This window comes from Tupaia chinensis, unplaced genomic scaffold, assembly GCF_000334495.1.
Source record: "Tupaia chinensis unplaced genomic scaffold, TupChi_1.0 Scaffold000355_1, whole genome shotgun sequence".
Classification (NCBI taxonomy): Eukaryota; Metazoa; Chordata; class Mammalia; order Scandentia; family Tupaiidae; genus Tupaia; species Tupaia belangeri.
In genome coordinates, this window is record NW_006159850.1 from 157,600 (window position 1) to 180,507 (window position 22,908).

General features: G+C 47.6%; 1 protein-coding gene across 1 annotated transcript in view; it reads right to left on the reverse strand.

The window, feature by feature from the left end:
• TCF25 (TCF25 ribosome quality control complex subunit) overlaps nucleotides 1-22,908 on the reverse strand; it is a 42,396-nt gene that overhangs the window by 18,604 nt on the left and 884 nt on the right. The window contains 4 exon segments of the mRNA XM_006152523.2: nucleotides 2,332-2,397; nucleotides 3,079-3,197; nucleotides 5,647-5,721; nucleotides 8,345-8,506. Of these exon segments, the coding sequence (XP_006152585.1) occupies nucleotides 2,332-2,397; nucleotides 3,079-3,197; nucleotides 5,647-5,721; nucleotides 8,345-8,506 (422 nt within the window).

Genomic DNA, 22,908 nt, shown 5'->3' on the forward strand with positions numbered 1-22,908 from the left:
CTCTCTTCCTCTTTCTCTCTCTCCTTCCTCTCTGGTGAATGCACATACTGTATAGCAAATTTTTAAAAAATAGTAATAAATAAAATTAAAACAAAAAGAAAAATACACCAGGCCTGTGTGTGTGAGTGCTTAAAATCCCGACAGAAGACAGCACATGGCCCCGCCTCAGTGGGATGCTCCCCACCCCTGCTCTTAGGCAAGTGCACACGGCCTCTTGACTATTTCAAAGAAGTTAAAAAGAAAAGCACCGTTTCTTCTCAGAGAGAGAATGTCAAAAGCTACAGAAGAAAACCAACCATACATGAAGAGCAGTCAAATCTGAAGGGAACAAAAACATGGTGTGATATGAGGATCCAGCCAGATACTCAAGGGCCGCTTTGCGTCTGTGGACCCCGAGGTGGGCCTAGCCTTGCAGGGAGCTGCTATGCAGAGTTGGCAAGGCTCGGGCAGCCCTGACAGAGCCTGGAGCTGGGGCAGGAGAGGGGCTGAGTGAGGAGAGCAGCCTGAGGGTCTGCAGAGCCACAGAGCAGTGGGAATGTGACCTGGTGGGGAGCGTGTGCTGACCCCACCTGTCATGGCACCCGAGTGGAACGAGAAGTGCACGCCTGATTTGGAGATTCCCAGAGCGAGGTGACAGACACACCAGGTCTCTGCCTGGGAGGACAGGGTGCAGATGGAGTGGGGTGAACAGGGTGCCTTCTCACTCCCTCTTTCCTGCCTCTCCCGTGAGCCCCGTGGCAAACTGGAAAAAAAGACAAAGGTGCCAGTGCCACAGCCTTGTGGTTAAGAAGCCGGGATCCCACGTGGCTGGTGCAGTGAGAACGCAGGCCCCAGCCTGAAAACATGTGGGGCACATCCACACGTATGCCCCGAATTCCAAGATGATGGGAAAAGGGGCCGGGACTGCAGCAAGACCACACCTCACTGGGAAGCGCTTTCTCCTCCTCTCTCTGGCACATGGACGTGCACTCTGGCAAAAAAAAAAAAAAAAAAAAAAAAAACTAGGGGCCAGATGGCACTGGAACGGCTGTGCGGCCCGAGAAACACAGGTGAGTGCACGCCCGGATGCGGCAGGAGACTGCAGAGTGGACGGTGCTTTTTCACTTCCTTTCTCTCTAGCTTTAGTGAGCACCAAAGGGCCCTACCGTGAATTAAAAAATCTAAACTCATGGAGCCAGCAGGTGGCATGTGGTTGAGGCACTGGACTCCCACATGGCCAACCACGGTTTGAGTCCCAGGCCCGATGGCTTTCTCACTTTCCCTCTCTGTCAAATTGAAAAATAATAATACATGAAATTAAATAAAACCAGCAGGGGGCATAGTGGTTAAGGTGTAGGCCATACCCACATGGCTTACTGCGGTCGAGTCCTGAACCTTGTGGCTTGCTTGCTTTTTTTTTTTTGACATGTTTTTGCTGTAGGGCACGTGTGCTCACCAGAAAGATACAGAGAGACCGAGAGACAGAAAGGGAGAAATCACCCCCAAGGGGGATGGCCACACCGCAATCCCTTCTCCTCCATTCTTCTCTCAGGGTATTGGCAAACACGTACATGTGCCCAGCGTGAGTTTAAGCCACCTGGTCAGGGACTCAAACCGTGATTGACTATATGGGAGTCCAGCAACCAACTGCTGGTCCCAGGTGGCTTGCTTTCTCACTTTCCCTTTCTCTCTCTCTGTCTCTCTCTGGTCAAATTAAATGAATGAATACATATAATTAAATAATTCTTTTAAAAAATTAAACAAACAATTCTTATTAAAAAAAAAAAAAAAAAGACAAATAAAACAACCTGGCCAGGATTTAAAGGCTAGAAACTCAAATTTTCTTATTCATAGGCTACGTATACTCACCATTTACCACAGACAGACAGACAGACAGACAGACAGAGGGAAAGTGAGAAGACACCCTCTGTGCGGGATGCCCATGACCATGAGGGGTTACCTATCATCCTTTTGGGATGTTGGGCACACAGGCACATGTGCCTGGGTGATTTTTCAAGATGCTGAGTCTGGGACTCAAACCATGTAGTTGGCCATGTGGAATCCAGCACCTTACCCTCCTCCACACCACCTGCTGGACCTGGAAGCTCAGAACTGAATAGCTCTAAGAACCTTTCTAAAGTGATGTCGCACAGACTAGAGAAGGCTGCAGGAGAGACAAGCCGGGCCCGGGCATGCCGAGCAGCAGCGTCATGGACGAGGGCAAGCACAGGTGAGCAGTGCCCGAGCCTCCTCCAGACCCTGCGCCCTCGCAGGGCTCCCCGTCCGCTCTGGACTCACTTTCCCTCAAGGGTTTTTAAACAGTTTCATGAACGCTCACCCCCTTAAGCTTACCTCTGTTCTCCCAGGACGGCTCGAGCACCAAAATACCTTTTCAGTTCTGTGTCTGGATTCAAGTGTCTAGGAATGAACATTTTAGAAGGAAAAATGAACTCACATTCCTCTACAATACTTCTGTTTCCACTTATTTTTTTCATTTTGATTCTGTGATTTAGAAAGGCATGTATGTAAGCCTGTGGCAAGGAGAGCGGTGATTCTGGCTTGATAGGCGTCTTCTGGGCCTCCTTTCTTTGAAACCACCACCTCCCCTGCACTTAGGCCTTGCTCTGCTGCCCTGCAGGGTGCCAAAGGGACCCGGCTGGCCCTGCCGTGTGGGGCTGTGTGTGTGCGAGGCGAGTCGGGGCTACAGTCACCCTTATATCCGTATGTCGCACCGTGACCCCTGTGGCTTAAGAACAAAAGGCTGTGACGGTCTCTGTGGCGGGGACAGGGGTCACTCAGCCCAAGACCAGAGACGGGAAGAGCCCAGGGTGACCTGACACTTATAGGGACTCAGGAGCGAGCCTCTAAGAGGCAGGCAGGAGAGCCAGAGTCCTCTGAAACTGGGCGCATTTTCCTTCCCTTCTCCTTACTGCACCCTCCTAAATGCTCAAATAAATTCACAGTATCTTAAACAGACAGTAAATTTTCTTCTTTTTGAACAAGTCTGCTCCCTCACGGAATCCCTAGGACAGTCATGGCGGTGGGAGGGGCGGGGAAGGGGGGCAGGGGAGAGGGGAGGGCGGAGGACGGAGGCCGTACCTGTGCTCCACGTACAGAGCGTGCCTCCTGGAGCTCAGAGCAGGGGGCCCAGGGCGGGCGAGCCCAGTGCTGTCCTCGATCCTCTCCAAGATGCGGTCTACGTCTTCCAGCCCGTTTTCCTGAAAGCCCCAAACAACCTCTTCATTGCCATGCCTTATTTTAGGCCAGGCAGGTGGCGTGTGCTGAAGGTACTAGATCCCACAAAGCTGACTGTAGCTACGGACAGTGGCTTGAAAAACAATCACACCGGGCAAGTGTGCATGCATGCCCATGATCCCACGGGGAGAGGGAGGAAGGCTGCAGAGTGGCCATTTCCTCTTGGGGGTGATTTCTTGTTTTCCTTTCCTTCTCTCTGCCTCTGTCTCTCTCCAGGAAGCACACACACCCTGTAACGACAACGAGCCACTATGCTTTACTGTGAATGCAGTAACATCAGCAAACATTATTTCTCGTTAATTTGACAGAGAGCACGTGCACTTGCTGGGGACAGACGGAGGAAGGGGGGCCTTGGTCACGTTACGATCGTCTCTCTTCTGTTTCCCCATCCTGTTGGGATTCAGGGCATATGTTTCTTAAGCCACCAGGTCTAGGCCTCGAACCTTGTGGTTGCCTGTGTGGGACCCAGCTACCTCACCATGAGGCCCTGGGGCCAGCCTTACCTACTTATTTTCAGACAGTGCTTGCACTTGCCAGAGAGAGAGAGAAAGAGAAAGCACCTCCCAGAGGTAGGGCCCCACCACAATCCCGGTTCATTCTCCATCCCTGGGGCACGCATGCACATGCACCAGGTGTGCTTCTCAAGTCACTGGGGTGGGGTTCGAACCATGTCAGCCATCTGGGACTCAGTCTCCGTTCACAGAGCTTTACCACTATGGTTAAGTGCTAAGGGGCAGGCCCCAAATGTAATTTACTTTTTAAAAATCTATTCATTTATATTACTTCCTAAAACACTGTTCACCACACGTACATGTAGAAAGAAGAAGAGGGGGTCGGCCGATGGCATGGTGGTTAGGGCGGCTGGACTCCCACGTGACTGACCACCGGTCAAGTCCCAGACCTGGCAGCTTGTTTTCTCACTTTCCTTCATTCTGTCTCTTTCTGGTCAACTTAAAATAAAAATGACAATAAATAAAATTAAATAAAAAAAAGGGAACCAGCAGTTAGCGTAATGGCTATGTCGCTGGACTCCTACGTAGTTGACCACGGTTCGCGTCCCGGACCCGGTGGCTTAGAACCCACGCCGGGTGCGTGTGCGTGCGTGCCCAAGATCCCGAGACGAGAATGGAGGAGAAGGGATTGAGGTGTGACCATCCCCCCTGGGGGGTGATTTCTCGCTTTCTGTCTCTATGTCTCTCTCTGTCTGTCTGGCGAGCGCACGCGCCCTATAGCAAAAACCTCTCTTAAAAAAAAAAAAGAAAAGAAAAAAAAAAGAAAAGATGGGGCCAACAGGTGGCATGGTGGTGCATGTGTGTGTGCTCCAATCCCAAGAGGACAATGAAGAAGGGCCTGCGGGAATGGCCATCCTCCATGAGGGCTGTCTTCCACCTTCCCGTCTCTCGCCAGCTAGTACACCCACCCTATGGCAAAAATCTTAAAATATATATATATATATATATATATATGGAGAGAGAGATGTTTGTAAGAAAAGACTCATAATAGGGGCCAGATGGCTTAATGGTTACACTGCTGGACTCCCACATATTCAACTGCGGTTCGAGTCCCAGACCTGGCAGCTTAAAACTCACACCAGACGTGTGTGCATGCCCAAGATCCAAAGAGGTGAAAAGAGAAGGAATTGCAGTGTGGCCATCTCCCCTGGGGGGGGGGGGGAATTTCTCGCTTTCTGTCCCTCTGGAGAGAGCACATGCACAAAAATCTCTCAAGACAAAAACAAAAAAACCTCGGAGCCAGCAGGTGGCATAGTGGTTAAGGGCACTGGACTCCCACATGGCTGAACATGGTTCAAGTCCCAGACCTGGTGGCTTGCTTTCTCACTTTTCCTCTCTCTCTCAATCTGTCCCTCTCTGGTCAAATTAAAATACAAATAAATAGACTCAGAGTAGATAGAACGGCAGAGCACAGAGGACCCTAGAGACAGGCAGGCCCAGGAGCCCCGTCATGTCACAAGTGAGCTCACCCGAGGCACGCAGAGCCGGGCACAGCGGCGCAGCTCCGCCCTCTTTTCAGGACACATACAATCAGACAGCGAAGCCAAGCGCAGCAAGCAGTGGAGGCATACCTCCAACGGCAGGCAGGCTGCTCACTCCTTAGCACTACGCGAAGTCAGAGCAGCGTGCACCTCACGGGCCGTGGGCAGCACCCCGGGCCCACCTGTCGGGACACAAGCTCTGGTGGGTGCAGGGAAGCTGAGCAGAGTGGGGCTCTGACCACCAGAGACAAGGGGCACAGACTCGGCAAGATGACCTTTGCTTAGTCACACCAAACGGGAGGAATGAGACAACAGGCAAAACCAACTTCTCTCCACACCATGCAGAGATACAACCAGCCCAGCAGAGGGGACACCAGGCAGAGGGGAGGCCAGGCGGAGGGCCAGGTCTGTTTACGTACCAAAGCTTCTCCCGCACTGTTTTTCTTATTTTTCTGTTTCTTTTTCTTCTTTCGGAGCTTGCCACTTGCACTAGACTTAAAAAGAAAGAAAGAAAGAAAAAGACGTTTTACCCAGTGGAAGGAGAAATAAGATCTTAAAAAGTGTAAATTAGGCAGAACCCTAACTCCCCCTCGCCTTCCGTGTCCTGAGCACCCCTTTGTGAGAAGAGCCGCCCTCTGACAGGTCTCCCTGCCTGGATGGCGCGGCCGTGCTCTTAGAGCCCTTCGCTCATTCATCCCCTTTTTCTTTTCTTCTTCTTTAGATTTTTTTTTTTTTTTTTGTCATTGGGCACATATACTCACCAGAGACAGACACAGAGACAGAGGGAAAGTGAGAAATCATCCCCCAGGGGATGGCCACACCCAAACCCCTTCTCCTCCATCCTCCTCCTAGAATTTCGCATGTTCAAGTCACTGGCTGTGGTTCAAGCTGTGGAGCTGGTCACGTGGGACCCAGGGTCATAACCACCACACCACAGCTGGCCCCGCCTTTGTCTTTTAAACAGAAACATTCTATTTATTTAATTCCATGTTATTATTTTTTAATTTGATTAGAGAGAGAGTTAAAAAAAAAAGAGAAAGAAAGAAAGAAAGGTCGCTGGGACCAGCAGTTGGCGTAATGGCTATGTCATTGGACTCCCATGTAGTCGACCACGGTTCGAGTCCCGGACCCGGTGGCTTAATCTCACGCCAGGCGCATGTGCGTGCGTGCCCAAGATCCCAAGAGGAGAATGGAGAAGAAAGGATTGTGGCGTGGCCATTCTCCCTCGGGGGTGATTTCTCATTTTCTATTTCTCTGTCTTTCTGGCGAGTGCACATGCCCTATAGCAAAAACCTCTCCAAAAAAAGAAAGCAAGTCGGCAGGTCTGGGACTTGAACTGCAATTGGCCATGTGGGAGTCCAGCGCCTTTAATCACCACGCCACTTGCTGGCCCCTTGTCTTTTTTTTTTTAAATTAAAACTCTTTTGGGGACTAGCAGATGGCTTAATAGTTACATTGCTGGACTCCCACGTAGTCGACTGCAGTTTGAATCCTAGGTCTGGTGACTTAAAACTCACGCAGGGTACATGTGCGTGCATGCCCAGGATCCTGAGAGGAAAATGGAGGAGAAGGGACTGTGGTGTGGCCATCTCCCTGGGGGGTGGTTTCTTGCTTTCTGTCTCTCCGTCTCTGAGCAAGTGTACCCGCCCTGTGGCAAAAATTTCTCTAAAAACAAAACAAAAACAGGGGCCGGCAAGTGGCGTGGTGGTTAAAGGTGCTGGGCTCCCACATGGCCGACCACAGTTCAAGTCTCGGACCTGGTGGCTTGCTTTCTCACTTCCTCTCTCTCTCTCTGTGTCTCTCTCTGATCAAACTGAAAAGTAATAATGATATAATAATAAATAAAGTTAAATAATTCTTTAAAAAAATTCCTTTTTAAATGATTATTTCAGAGGGCATGTGCATGCACAGAGAGAAAGCACCCCGTGGGGCCTGGTCACTACAGTCCTTTTCCCCCAGTTCTCCCTGCTGGGATCCATCTGAGTGTAAGCTGCAAGGGTGAGATCTCAAGCCCTGGTTGGTCATGTGAGATCCAGCTTTCGCTGCACTTTTTTCTTTTCTCTTTTTTGTAGTGTGTACAGAAAAGGGGGAGGGGAAGAGCAGGGCAGAGAGTGGGACAGGGACACAGAGAAGATACCCTGGCATCATCTCCTTACCCTGTGACCCCTTTCCCCAGCCATCCAGGTCCTCGGGACCCTGGACACTCGCTCATGTGCAGGCTCACTGCCTTTCCCAGCCGACCTGGGATGCGAGCGGTGGTGGCCACAGTTCCCAGACTGCAGGGGACTAGTAACTGTGAGCCCCAGCGGCTGGGCCCTGAACTCTTTTTGATGTGCTCGGGGGCCTCCTGCAACCCTGGACTTGATCCCAACCTCGTGACTGTTCCAAGGCCTCTAACCTTCCACCCAACTGCCTGTCAACTATACCCTGTCATGCTGCAGCCTTGGGGCCAGGAGCTTGCTGTATAAAAGGCAGCTCACGCGGACCCCTGCACTGCACCTGCAGCCTCCCTGAACTGGCCAGCTCTCCACGTCAGCTCACATGGACCCCTGCACCGCACCTGCACCTGCAGCCTCCCTGAACTGGCTAGCTCTCCACGGCACCATGAAAGTTCCTCAGGAAGCCCCACCCCGAGCCCCACTAGGCGACTCCCTGACTGCACTTGTCAGCTCACACCCATGTCACCTCTCAGCCTGAGGCTCCTGGGAAAAGAGGCTTGTCCCTAGCACGTGGCAGGTCCCCTTGGTGAATAAATGAGCAAACACTCCTTTTAGAACCTTCTGAGAAAACCCACTTCTTCAAAGGCCCTTTCTGTGCTGATGCGCGGCAGTGGCCGGCTGCACCTGTGCCCACCCGCATGTCTCTTCGAAGGACACCAACTCGCACTACGCCCAGACCCACCCCGACTTGAGCCAAGAGGCCGAGTGGGAGCCCGCACACGGCACTGTGATGCCGTCACTGGTCTTAGGATGCAGATGATGCCAGGGATCCCAAGGGAAATTCTGGATGCCTGGGCAATGAGTCACACCTCCAGAAGACAGCACAGACGGGCCTCAAGGACCCGCCTCAGCACAGACCAGCCTCAGGGCCCCTCCTTGTCACCATGCAGCCCCACACCTGCTCTGGGGGAGTTGCTCTGGCCTCATCTCCATCTTTCTTGGCCTCTGTGTTTCCACGCTGAGCCGGTCCTTTGCTCTCTGAAACCACAGTGCCTGTGAGCGCACAGCTGGGCCTCTCCCTGTTCATCACAAGGTCATCCTCGAGATCCTCAGTGTTTATCTGGAAAAGCAGCACAGTCAGTGTCGGACGGGGGAACGTCCGGTGCTGGTGCGGGGTAGGTGGGCGCATGAGGGGCGGGGGGGAGCAGGAGGACCCACGCATCCACCACACAGGGGCAACACAGTGCTGAGCCTCGGCCAACATCTGAATCAGCATGACTCAGTCGGTGCGTCCTGGAGAAGGTCGGGCCCATGTTGCTAGATGGTACCGCTGTCTTCAGAGACATCCCAGGGAAGAATCTCCAACAACAGACTATCCCCTTTACCAAATACACCTGAAGGCAGACACTTTAAAGATGTATGTTGGGGCCAATAGGTGGTGTACTGGTGAAGGTCCTGGACTCCCACATGGTAGACCATGGTTCAAGTCCTAGACCCAACAGCTTGAAAATCATGCCAGGAGCGTGTGCGCGTGTGCCCAAAATCCCAAGAGGAGAATGGAGAAGAGACTATGGCATAGCCATCTTTGAGGGCGATTTCTCACTTTCCCTCTCTGTATCTTTCTGTCTCTCTCTGGTAAGCACATGTGCTATGGCTAAAATCAAAAGAGTTAATTAAAATACATAAATAAAAGCCGTATGTTCAGCCGACATATCAAGGTTCATTCTTTCTACTACTCACTTAAGCCTTAGCTTAACTATAGCAGCAGACAGAGCGAGAACCTGGAAGAAGAAAAGGCACCCAAAGACCCAGCTCCCCAAAACAGGAAACAAACATTTCCTAATAATGAAAACAACTTATGGTAGTAGAGAGATCCACACAATGGAACTGTACAGAGAAGTGACAATGAATGAGCCACAGTCACAAACAGGAGGGATGAACCCCACTGAACGTGCACTATACACTCCGTCTGCAGGGAAGGAGGGAGGAGAGGAACAGAAGTTACTGGAAAGGCCCTGCTCTTTCAGTCAGTGAGGGAGTGAGCAAACAGCAGCACTGCTGCGGTACCACAGCTGTTGGTACAGCTGCTGTGATCCTGCACACCCAGACACAACCGATCCAGCCCGATGCACTGAAGTCAAAAAACAAAACTGTATGTCCAATTTAGGACACCTGAAAAATAAAAAGCTCAAAAGACAAAAACAAAACTCAACCACAGTCGTGCGTGTTAAGACCCTGAAGCTCTGCAGGCTGAAGTCACACGGAAGGCCCAGGTTGATTCCCAGCCCACTCCAAGAAGCTCGATTCAGTGGGTTCATTCAATACAGAGGTTCTTGTGGATGGGACAGAAAGGCAAATGTCACTGTCCCTACTGGGCCTACTGCCTCAGCTGCAAAACCAGGACAACACCATAAAGGTCTTCTTTTCCTTTGGTTTGGCTTTCTTCACCAATGGTGATTTTCACCTTTTTTTTTAAAATGGCATTTTTTAAAAGAATTATTTTATTTAACTTTATTTATTTATCTGTTTATTTAGTTATTTTAATTTGACCAGAGAGGAACAGAGTGAGAGAGAGAGAGAGACAGAAAGTGAGAAAGCAAACCACCAGGTCCAGGACTTGAACCACAGTCGGGCATGTGGGAATCCAGCACTCTAAACCACCACGCCACCTGCCAGCCCCTGGCATTTTTTTTTTGGAGAGGTTTTTGCTATAGGGTACGTGCGCTCCCCAGAAAGACAGAGAGAGAGAGACAGAAAGTATGAAATTACCCCTTGGGGGGATGGCCATGCCACAATTCCTTCTCCTCCATTCTCCTCTCGGGATCTTGGGCACGCACGCACGCACGCACACACGCATGCCCGGTGTGAGATTAAGCCACCAGGTCCAGGACTTGAACCACAGTCAACTACATGGGAGTCCAGTGACATAGCCATTATGCCAACTGCTGGTCCTGATATGAGTTAGTTTTAATTAACATTTCTTTTATTATGAATATGGTAGAACATTTTCTTTCCATGTAAGTAAAAACTATTGTAATTCTTTTCCTAGGAACTATCTTTCTCTATATTTTCCATTGAACTGATGGTGTTTTCTTACTAATTAGTAAGAGAGCTTAAAATATTATAAAAATAAATTATGACATAGATTGCACATTTTTTTTGAAATTTGTCCTTTGATGATTTTTTTCTTATGTAAAATTTTTATTTTATGACATCTGTATTGCTCGTATTATAAGAGTCTTCACCACTGTAATTCTTAAATTTTTCTTCTTATAGTTCTATTTTTCACCTTTAGGAATTTGATCCATCAGGAATTAATTTTGATATAAAAAGTGAAATAGGTACCTAACTTTATTTTTTATTTCGACATTCCAACATATTAACTTGAATAATCCATCTTTTCCTCACTGATTCAGTGTCGGACGGGGGAACGTCCGGTGCTGGTGCGGGGTAGGTGGGCGCATGAGGGGCGGGGGGGAGCAGGAGGACCCACGCATCCACCACCCCGGGGCAACACAGTACAGGGGCAACACAGTGCTGAGCCTCGGCCAACATCTGAATCAGCATGACTCAGTCGGTGCGTCCTGGAGAAGGTCGGGCCCATGTTGCTAGATGGTACCGCTGTCTTCAGAGACATCCCAGGGAAGAATCTCCAACAACAGACTATCCCCTTTACCAAATACACCTGAAGGCAGACACTTTAAAGATGTATGTTGGGGCCAATAGGTGGTGTACTGGTGAAGGTCCTGGACTCCCACATGGTAGACCATGGTTCAAGTCCTAGACCCAACAGCTTGAAAATCATGCCAGGAGCGTGTGCGCGTGTGCCCAAAATCCCAAGAGGAGAATGGAGAAGAGACTATGGCATAGCCATCTTTGAGGGCGATTTCTCACTTTCCCTCTCTGTATCTTTCTGTCTCTCTCTGGTAAGCACATGTGCTATGGCTAAAATCAAAAGAGTTAATTAAAATACATAAATAAAAGCCGTATGTTCAGCCGACATATCAAGGTTCATTCTTTCTACTACTCACTTAAGCCTTAGCTTAACTATAGCAGCAGACAGAGCGAGAACCTGGAAGAAGAAAAGGCACCCAAAGACCCAGCTCCCCAAAACAGGAAACAAACATTTCCTAATAATGAAAACAACTTATGGTAGTAGAGAGATCCACACAATGGAACTGTACAGAGAAGTGACAATGAATGAGCCACAGTCACAAACAGGAGGGATGAACCCCACTGAACGTGCACTATACACTCCGTCTGCAGGGAAGGAGGGAGGAGAGGAACAGAAGTTACTGGAAAGGCCCTGCTCTTTCAGTCAGTGAGGGAGTGAGCAAACAGCAGCACTGCTGCGGTACCACAGCTGTTGGTACAGCTGCTGTGATCCTGCACACCCAGACACAACCGATCCAGCCCGATGCACTGAAGTCAAAAAACAAAACTGTATGTCCAATTTAGGACACCTGAAAAATAAAAAGCTCAAAAGACAAAAACAAAACTCAACCACAGTCGTGCGTGTTAAGACCCTGAAGCTCTGCAGGCTGAAGTCACACGGAAGGCCCAGGTTGATTCCCAGCCCACTCCAAGAAGCTCGATTCAGTGGGTTCATTCAATACAGAGGTTCTTGTGGATGGGACAGAAAGGCAAATGTCACTGTCCCTACTGGGCCTACTGCCTCAGCTGCAAAACCAGGACAACACCATAAAGGTCTTCTTTTCCTTTGGTTTGGCTTTCTTCACCAATGGTGATTTTCACCTTTTTTTTTAAAATGGCATTTTTTAAAAGAATTATTTTATTTAACTTTATTTATTTATCTGTTTATTTAGTTATTTTAATTTGACCAGAGAGGAACAGAGTGAGAGAGAGAGAGAGACAGAAAGTGAGAAAGCAAACCACCAGGTCCAGGACTTGAACCACAGTCGGGCATGTGGGAAACCAGCACTCTAAACCACCACGCCACCTGCCAGCCCCTGGCATTTTTTTTTTGGAGAGGTTTTTGCTATAGGGTACGTGCGCTCCCCAGAAAGACAGAGAGAGAGAGACAGAAAGTATGAAATTACCCCTTGGGGGGATGGCCATGCCACAATTCCTTCTCCTCCATTCTCCTCTCGGGATCTTGGGCACGCACGCACGCACGCACACACGCATGCCCGGTGTGAGATTAAGCCACCAGGTCCAGGACTTGAACCACAGTCAACTACATGGGTTACGCTAACTGCTGGTCCTGGCTTTTTTTTTTTTTTAAGAATTATTTTATTTAACTTTTCCAACATTTTTCCAGTAATTTTAAAAATCATTTATTTATTTTTACATTTCCCACAAACATTTACTTTACATATCAAAGAATTTTTGCTCATACTCCATACTTCTTAACAGTTGATAAGCAACTTTCAAAATTTCAAGAAATGGGCTGGCAGGTGGTGTGGTGTTTAAGATGCTGGACTCCCATATGGCCAACTACGGTTCAAGTCCCAGACCTGGCAGGTTGCCTTCTCATACTTCCTCTCTCTCTTTCTTTGGTCAAGTTGAATAATAAATAAATAAATAAATAAAATAATTTAAAAAATTTTTCAAGAAACTGAATTTTAATGTTCAAAATATTTGTTACAATTTTGTGACTCTATAACAGCAGAGACAGTATGGTTTTAAATATTTTTGAGAAAATATTTACATGTCAACTACTTAAACTGTTGAAAAGCAAACACCCAGCACACAAATTACACATAAACCTTCTCAGTTCAGCCCTGCCTACTAAGTATTCTGTGATATACCATGCTAGCAAAGATCAGTCTTTTTTCTTCCTTCAAAGTCTACCTTAAGATAATCCTCAGGACCAGCAGCTGACATAATGGCTATATTGCTGGACTCCCATGTATTCGACTGCAGTTTGCGTCCCAGACCCAGTGGCTTAAACTCACGCCAGGCGCATGTGTGTGTGTGCCCAAGATCCCAAGAGAAGGGATTGTGGTGTGGCATTCCCCCTGTAGGGTGATTTCTCGCTTTCTGTCTCTCTGTTTCTGTCTTTCTGGCAAGCGCACACGCCCTATAGCAAAAATCTCTCAATAAAAAGATAACCTTCTTGCTATGGTTGCTCTTTGGCAATGTCTACTGATTACAAGGCTGGGGTGAAAAAATCCAGGTTATTTTATGGTACAAATTCTTTCATATAGCTTTCTCTAATCCTCTCTGCCAGGCAGAACTGTTTATGGTGCTAGGTCATCTTTCCAAGAGTTTCTGTTAGCCAACAGAAACTTACTTGAGATCTACCCTAGTTCCATAGTTTTCAGATTAATCTTCAGACATGACATTCCAGTCAAGGCCCTATCCAATAATGAGTATTTCCAATTTCTGATTCAATGAAACAGGTATTATTGAACTTATGCAAATAACCCTTCTGCCATATAAAAATTAGTTTCTTCTTTAAAGCAGGAGGTTCAATAAGCATTGAAGATTTCAATGACTCAATTTTCTAATTCCAGAAGGGTCAGAAAGGAAGAAAAGTTTGTGTTTTCATTTAAAGAAACAAACAAGAAGAAAAAATATTTTAACAAATTGCTGAACCTATCAACAGCTCAAAAAAAAGTAAAATCCTTAAACTGGGAAAACAAAGCACAGATTAAAAAATAGAACAGTAATATTTTACTCAAAAGTCATAAAATTCTATTTCACCAGTTCAGTCTTATGTTGAATCTCTCTTCTGCTGTATCTGCTGTATCACTGTGGTCCGATCTTTCAGTTTAAATCCTGGAAATTAGCATTCAATGTTGTTATTGATATTTCTTGTCTCTCGCATTAAGTTGGTCATTTTCTTGGTTGCTTTTTGTTCTCTTATTTCTGTATGTGTGTCTTTAGTCTTCCTGGTAGAGAACTCCTTTCAGAATTTCTTGAAGAGTCAGGTCTGGTATTGGCAAATTTTTTTCTGGTCTTGCTTACCTGAGAATGTTTTTAATCCTTTCTTTCCATATGAAGGATAATCTTGCCGGGTATAGTATTCTCGGTTGAAACTATTTTCCACTTAAAACTTTGAATATATTTTCCCACGTTCACATTGTATCTGATGAGAGGTCTGGTGTTAGCCTGATGGGATATCTTTTATAAGTAATGTGATATTTCTCTCTTGTCAATTTTGGTATCTTTGTCTTTGTGGATTTTGCCAATCTGGCTATGATGTGCCTTAGAGAAGATCTTCTTGAGTTCATTATATTAGGGGTCCTTTGTATTTCTTGGGTTTGGATATTTGAATGCCTCTCTAGACTTGGAAAGTTTTCTTCTAAGATTTCATGGAATAGATTATCAATGCCCTTATTAGTTTCTTCACCTTTTTGGATACTGATTATCTGGATATTTGGGCGCTTAGCGGTATCTAGTATTTCTCATATAGTATTCTCATTTTGGGGGGTTATTTTTTCAGTTTTTTTGGTTGTTTTTTCTAGATCAGAGTTTTTGCCTTTAATATCCAAGATTTGATCTTCTGCATGGACTAATCTGCTTTTAATACTTTCGAGGGAGGTTTTGATTTCTTGAATCGCAGCCTTATCTCTAACAGCTCCATTTGATTCTTTTTTATGGTGTGTATTTCTTGTTCCAGATCATGCAAGAACTTCCTCACCTCCTGGAACTCGTTATCTCTCTTCTCCTGCATCTTCTGGAGTTCACTATCTCTCAGCTCTTGCATCTCGTTTAGTTCTGTCACTCTGAATATTCTGAATTCTCTATCAGACATTTCCACGAGTTCTACTGTACTGTCTGTGGATGATGAGGGATTGTTCTTTTCCCTTAGGGTAAAGACATTTTCTTGGTTTCTCTTATTTCATGTGCTTCTGCAGAGGTTTCTGGACATTCTGTGACAAAATCTTTCCTTTACTAGTAGTGCTTTGTAATGTGGAATCCAGAGAAAGAAATTATGAGTTCAGATTTATAAAAATTAGTTTCTTCTTTAAAGCAGGAGGTTCAATAAGCGCTGAAGATTTCAATGACTCAAAGTATTCCGATGCTTGGCTACTGTGCACCTAGGCCTATCTAGACACTCAGTGTATGGAGAGTGAAGAGCAGAGTGGGAAAGGTTAAAAAAAAAGAAAGAAAAAGAAAAAAAAACTAGATAATAATGACCAAAAAAGAAAACAAACAATAAATTTTTTAAAGGTAAAACATGAAAACTGGGTCCCCAGTTTTCATTTAGCGTTCCCCAGTTTTCATTTAGCGTACATAATGGCTATGTCGCTGGACTCCCATGTGGTCAACCACAGTTCGAGTCCCAGACCCAGTGGTTTAAATTCACACTGGGCGCATGTGTGTATGTGTCCAAGATCCTGACAAGAGAATGGAGGAGAAGGGATTACGGCATGGCCATCCCCCTGGGGGGTGATTTCTTGCTTTCTGTCTCTCTCTGTCTTTCTGGTGAGCACACACGCCCTTATAGCAAAAACCTCTCAAAAAAAAGAAAAATGGAAACTGCAGCTCACAGCATGAACACGCCAGGACACACTTCAGATTTAAAATGGCTTCTGAAATTAGCAAGAGAAAGAAAAGGCCTGAGGTGAGAAGTGGTTTGAAAACTGGTCAAATAATAAAATGAAAAATTTAAAGAGAGTGAGTGTGAGATAGTCAGACAGGCAGACAGAGGCAGAGAGGGAACAGAGGTCGCTCTACTTTGTCTGAGGGTTTCACGAGTCTAGAAGATGGAGTTTAGAGCATAGCTTTCCTGAACAAGTGACGGCATTCCGTAGATTTAAAATGACTTCTCATCTGAATATTTCAGGGGTCTTTTTGTTTTTAATCTTTATTTATTCATTTATTTTAGTTTGACCAGAGAGAGAGAGAAAGAAGCCGCCAGGTCCAGGCATTGAACTGTGGTCAGCCATGTGGGAGTGTCCAGCACTTTAACCACCATGCCCCCTGCTGGTCCCCAAGTCTCTGTTTTTGTATTTCTTTATTTTAATGTGACCAGAGATGGACAGAGCGAGAGAACAGGAGAGAAAGTATAAAAGCAAGCCGCCAGGTCCAGGATTTGAACCACAGTCACCCATGTGGGAATCCAGCATGGATTCGCCCAAGTGGGAATCCTTAACCACCATGCCATCTGCTAGCCCCAACCTGATGAAGTTTTAATTTTTGACTAAGGAGTGTTTTACTCCAGCCTGTCTAGGAAAGCCACCTGCAGGTATAGATCTGTTTTTAAAACAAGAGCATCTGATGTGAAAACGCTAGAAATCTGCCAAAATGAGGGTTGTCTTAACACTACCAACAACACAACGGTGATCTCTGCAAGGGATGCCTCCTGGGCCAGCAGTCACTGGTGCTCAGGCAGTCTGGCTGGTCTGCACCTCGCCACCACAGAGGAGGACAGAACAGCCTCTGAGGACATTGCTTCTCACCTGTGGGCGGTTGTGGGAACTGCATACATGCTCTTTCCAGCATCAACTGATGCCTCTGATGCTTCCCGGTGAAACAGTTTACTTTTAGTAAGTCACGCTGACTTCCTTAGGGAAAAACCTTACTATGTGAGCTCCTTTTAGAACAATGGAGATTTTTGAGAAATTCAAATTCTTAAAAGCTCTATGCTGGGGCTAGCGGATGGCGTGGGGATGTTTTGCATCACATAGAGAATGTGCGTGTGCTCACCAGAGCAAGGGAAGGAAGCCCCAGGCAGGTTTCACACACATTCTCTACGATGAACAAAGTGAAACTTTAAATAAAAACCGAGTACAGTTTCCCTGTCACGGGACGGATGTAAAGCATGAGTTTGGGCCGCTGCCTGTGTGTCACCTTCGCTCAAACCGAGATGCAAAACATCCCCACCACACAGAAGTGTGTGCCTCAACCAACCTTGTCTTGACCTCTGACCTCTGTAGATACCACTACGCTTCTTCTGCATGTCAGTTTTGGCTTTTGTGGGCCTTCATGAAAACAGTGTTGCATGCTGTACCCTCTCACAGCTCTTCACCGCTCAGAGGCTGTGCGTGCTGGTGCCCTCCTCCGTTTCTTGCTGCGGGCTACCACTATTCCTTTGCATGGGTATGTCACAATGACTTTATCCACTCACCTCCTGGAGCATTTAAGTTATCTCCAGCTTGGGGACATCACTATCAACAGTACTTCTGGTGGTGGTCCAGCAGTGTGACTACCAGGTTATAAGGTGTAAGGAGGTTAGGCTGTGTACCTAATTCCAAAATAGTTGTGTCATCTTACACCTCTCCGAGATCCGGACTGTTCTATACTCTCACTGGCATTTGGCACAGCTGGTACTTTTGGCCATTCCAGTGGGTGTGCAATGCCACTGAGTCAGAATGACAAGTATAGTGGTATCCGATACAGCTATGGTACATCATCTCCTTATTTTAAAGAATGATTTACTGGGCCGGCAGGTGGTGTGGTGGCACTGGACTCCCACATGGCCGACCGCGATTCTAGCCCCAGATCTGGTGGCTTGCTTTTTCACTTTCCCTTTCTCTCTCTTGCTCTGTCCTCTCTGGCTTAAACTCACGCCAGGCGCATGTGTGTGTGTGCCTGCCCAAGATCCCAAGAGGAGAATGGAAGAGAAGAGATTGCAGCGTGGCCATCCCCCTGGGGGGTGATTTCTCACTTTATGTCTCTCTGTCTCTCTGGTGAGCGCATGCGCCCTATAGCAAAAAACCTCTCAAAATAAAATAAAATAAGTAAAAACATAAATAAAGTTAAATAAAATAATTTAAAAAAATAAATAAAAAAGACTGGGCCAGCAGGTGGTGTGGTAGTTGAGAGAGCTGGACTCCCACATGGCCAACCGTGGTTAGAGTCCCAAACCTGGCAGCTTGTTTTCTCTCTCGGCCCCTCTCTGGACAAATTAAAATAAATAAATGAGACCAGCAGTTAGCGTAATGGCTATGTCGCTGGACTCCCATGTAGTCGACCACAGTTCGCGTCCTGGACCCGGTGGCTTAAAATTCACGCAGGGTGCGTGTGCGTGTGTGCCCAAGATCCCGAGAGGAGAAACGGAGAAGAAGGGATTGTAGTATGGCCATCCCCTGTGTGGGGTGATTTCTCGCTTTCTGTCTCTCTGTCTCTGTCTCTGTCTGGCGAGCGCACACGCCCTATTACAGCAAAAACCTCTTAATAAAACAAATAAGTAAAGTTAATAAAAATAATTCTTTAAAAAATATTTAATTTTACTTATTATTATTTATTGTTTAATTTTACCAGGGAGAGACACAGAAAGAGGGAAAAAGTGAGAAAGCAAGCTGCCAGGTGTGGGACTCGAACCATAGTTGGCCACGTGAGAGTCCACTGCCTTAACCACACCACCTGCCGGCCCTACATTCTTTCTTGATTAATGCTGTTAACTACTTTCTCAAGAACATTCTGGCCACTCCCTCGTGAAGTGCATGTGTGAGTCCTCTGCACGTTTTCCAGCTGGCTAAGTTATTACTGATATAAACACATCGCTCACAGGCCCAGATACATGTCATCTGCCACACACATTTTATGACTTCCCAGCCCAGCCTGTGGATGTCCACTTCTTTTTTTTTTTTTTTTTTAAAGAGAGATTAGTTTTTGCTACAGGGAATGTGCATTCACCAGAGACAAAGAGAAAGAGAGACAGAAAGTGAGAACTAACCCCCCTGTGGGGGATAGCCAGGCCATAATCTCTCCTCTCAAGATTTTGGGCATATATGTACATGTGCCTGGTGTGGCTTTTAAGCCACCGAGTATGGGACTCAAAGCATGATCAACTACATGGGAGTCCAGTGATGTAACCAGTATGCCATCTGCTGGACCCCCTCAATGTCTTAACTACATCTCTGGATGAGTGAAAAAGTTTGGGTGAAGTGCTGTGTACTGGGAGCTGGACCCCACGGCTCACCACAGAAGGAGGTGCCGACAGGTCTTACAGTCCCATGCTCACGCCTGCACCTCCTCTCCTATAAAGTGGATCCCCTAGGCTGATGCTCAGTTCTGAGATCCCACATAAGTCCCTGGACAGGGTCGCTGAATGAGACCTGAAGGCAGCAGGCAGACAGTGAAGGAGACCCGAGGGCAGGAGGCAGACACTGAGTGAGACCCGAGGGCAGGAGGCAGACAGTGAAGGAGACCCGAGGGCAGGAGGCAGACACTGAGCGAGACTCGAGGGCAGGAGGCAGACAGAGTGAGACCTGAGGCAGGGCAGACACTGAGCGAGACCTGAGGGCAGGAGGCAGACACTGAGAGAGACCCAAGGTAGGAGCGAGACAGTGAAGACCCGAGGGCAGGAGGCAGACAGTGAGCGAGACCCGAGGACAGGAGGCAGACAGTGAGCGAGACCCGAGGACAGGAGGCAGACAGTGAAGGAGACCCGAGGTAGGAGGCAGACAGTGAAGGAGACCCGAGGGCAGGAGGCAGACACTTGTATGCGCTGAGCACGCTCGGGACTTTAGCTGCAGGGACTTTAGCTGCACGTGCACCACGCAGGATTCAGGCTCCTCACTACAGGCCATGGCTGGCCCAGTAGCCACTCTTATATGTGTAAAACGGGTGTATTTGATTACATATGATATTTATACGTTATAAACGCTATACATTTAGTCTATATACAATTTTATATAACTCTGAAATGGGGGAGAATTTTTTTCTTTTCTCATTTTTTCCTAGGTTTCTGCTATAGGGTGTGTGCACTTGCCAGGAAAACAAGAGAGAGGAAAAGTGAGACCCCCAGGGGATGGCCATACCGCAATCCTTTTTCATGTCCCAGCTTGAGTTCCAAGCTACTAGGTCCAGGACTTGAACCACTGTCAGCCATGAGGGAATCCAGTGCCTTAGCCACTGCATCACCTGCTGGCCCCCCAGTAATTCCTAATTGACAATCACAGCTATAAAGTGACCAAGGAGGTGGCCCCAGTCTGGTGCTCTGCTTCCTTCTCCAGGACAGCCCCATCAGCCACTAAAAACGTCTTTAAGAAAACCACTCAGGGAAGTCTTCTGTCCATGTCACCAAGTTCTGGGCATCGTGGACAGTCTACATTGGCTGGGTGCTGGCCATGTGCCTTGCAAACACTAAAAGCTATACACGTTAGTCCACTTAATCCTTGCACTAGCCAACCCCAAGAGGTAAATAAAATCACCCCCAAGAAATATGGCAACTACAGGACCAGTAGACAGCATAGTGGTTACATCGCTGGACTCCCACATGGTCGACCACGGTTCAAGTCCCAGACCTAGCAAATTGAAACTCACACTGAGCTCATGTGTGTGCATGTTCAAAATCACAAGAGACTGGAGGAGAAGGGACTGTGGCATGGCTAACACCCCCACACACCAGGGGGGAGTAATTTCTGCCTCTCTGGTAAACATACGTGTCCTATAGCAAAAATTTCTCTCTTAAAAAAGAAAGAAAGAAAAATGGAAACCAAGGGGTCAGCAGGTGGTGTGATGGTTAAGGTGCTGGACTCCCACATGCCTGATCATGGTTCAAGTCGCAGACCTAGCAGCTTGCTTTTTCATTCTCTCTCTGTTGAGCACATGTTTATAACAAATAAAAAATAACAATAAATAAAATAATTATTTAAAAAAAAAAAAAAAGGAATCTTCACCAAGTTTTTATCTTCAAACCAAGCCTTCCTGACTCCACAGCCTGCGTGCACGCTGACAGATGTGGCAGTACTTCAACTTTATTTCTATATATATTTGAAATAGAGTTAAAAAGAAATGGTAAGCAGTAACTGCTGTCTCGTGTGTGGGAACTGTGTGTACACCTTTCTGGGTGTTTGGGGCTTGGCGGAGAACAAAGTTCCTGTTTTCATGAAGTTTACAATTCTAGCAGTTGAGACAGGTGATATAAAATTAAAAGAGTACATAAGCAATTTATACAGTTATGTTTGATGAAAATTGCTAAGTAATAGAAGAAGGACCAGGGGGCTGACAGGCAGTGTGGTGGTTGACGACGCTGGACTCCCATGTAGCCGACCGTGGTTTGAGGCCTGAACCTGGTGGCTTGCTTTCTCACCCTCCCTCCCCCACTCTGTCCCTCTCTGGTCAAAATGAGATAAAGTTAAATAAAATAATTCTTAAAAAAAAAAAAAGATAAGAAAAAAAGGGAGGAGGACCAGATAAAAAAAGAGATGAGAACATGGGGGTAACTGTCATTCTAAGTCAGCTGGTAAGGACAGGCAAGGCCAGGAGGGGGACATTTTGGCAAGGCATAAGGGAGGTGAGGAGATGAACCATTCTGGACAGAGGCGCAGTACAGGGTCAACATGGTCAGAGCAGGTTAGAGAAGGTGGGAGGCCCCAGGACAGACGGGGCAAGCCCAGGGCAGGGTACACTGCTGGGAAAGAGCAGCTGTGATCCCTGCGCTCAGAACAGACTGTCGGGAAGGGGTGCGCCTATGTGGCCAGGGCCTCTGCAGACGTTCCAACAGTCTGATGTGAAGTTGCACGAGGCCGCGGACATCTTCCAGGTGGCGAGCTTGGGGCAAGAACAGACAGGAAAGACTGCAGGGCAGGTCAGTAAGTGTCAGATGCATGGAAGTCGAGGTGTCAATGAGACTTCCGAGGGGGTCGAGGTTGAGCTAGTATAGGAGTCCAGAGACCAGGAAGGAGAGCTAGGCTGGAAACTTTAGTATCCTATTGGGATGCAAATACAAATAGCAAAGTCTTTACAGGACTAGCTGAGGTCCCTCTGACCTGATGACTCATGGGGGACCCACCTTTTCCTCATCTCACAACCGCCTGTCCCACTGTGGTCTGTGTACACTGGCACCCTGTCCATCTACACGCCTTCCTTACCAGGAGGGTCACTCGCCCTCCTTTAAAGACACACGCCACGATGCACAAGCTCAGCCTTCAAGCTATGAGCACCCAGCAGCAGGTCTACACTGCAGATGTCACTTAGACCTCTGCTAGGAGAGGCCCCACGCGAGTGGGCAGGGGTGTGGTGAGGAGCACAGGTGAGTGTGTGCCACGGTTGTGGAGGCACCCAAGCCTGGGGTCCAGACCGTAGATCTGAGACATGACTTACGTCTGTCATTGTCTGTGCACCAGGCACGCCCCCCCACCAGACGGTGAGGACGAGACTGAAAGAGAGGTGAGTCCTTCTGAGTACCTGTAAGTCCTTCTGAGTAAGAGCGCTCAGGCTGAGCCAGCACGAGCAGAGGGAGGGAGGTCTGGAAACGCTGACTTCAGCACAACCTGGTTTGCTTGTGCTGGCCTGTAAGCGACCGGGACTGGAATGGAAACTGAAGCTGGGACAATGGGGAGAGTGACAGGCCAATTTAGGGTAAGTGACTGAGGTCTGCTTCTGCTCGGAGATCATTTGATGGTGAGAGGCTCAAACACTGGGGAAGGGGCCTGCAGGGACTGGGTAGTGGGCACTGTACACGCCACTTCCCAGTACAAATGTTAAGACGAAAGGCGAAGTGAGAAACAGGGGAGCAGGGGGGAATTCCTGAGGCCGAGATTCAGAAAAGGTGAGCGTGAAGAGACTGCAGGACCGGGAAAGGTCAGCAACCTCAGTTCCCGACCTCCCCACCAGGACGGGCCTCCTCTTGCTGACTCGGGGCAACTTGAGGGAAAG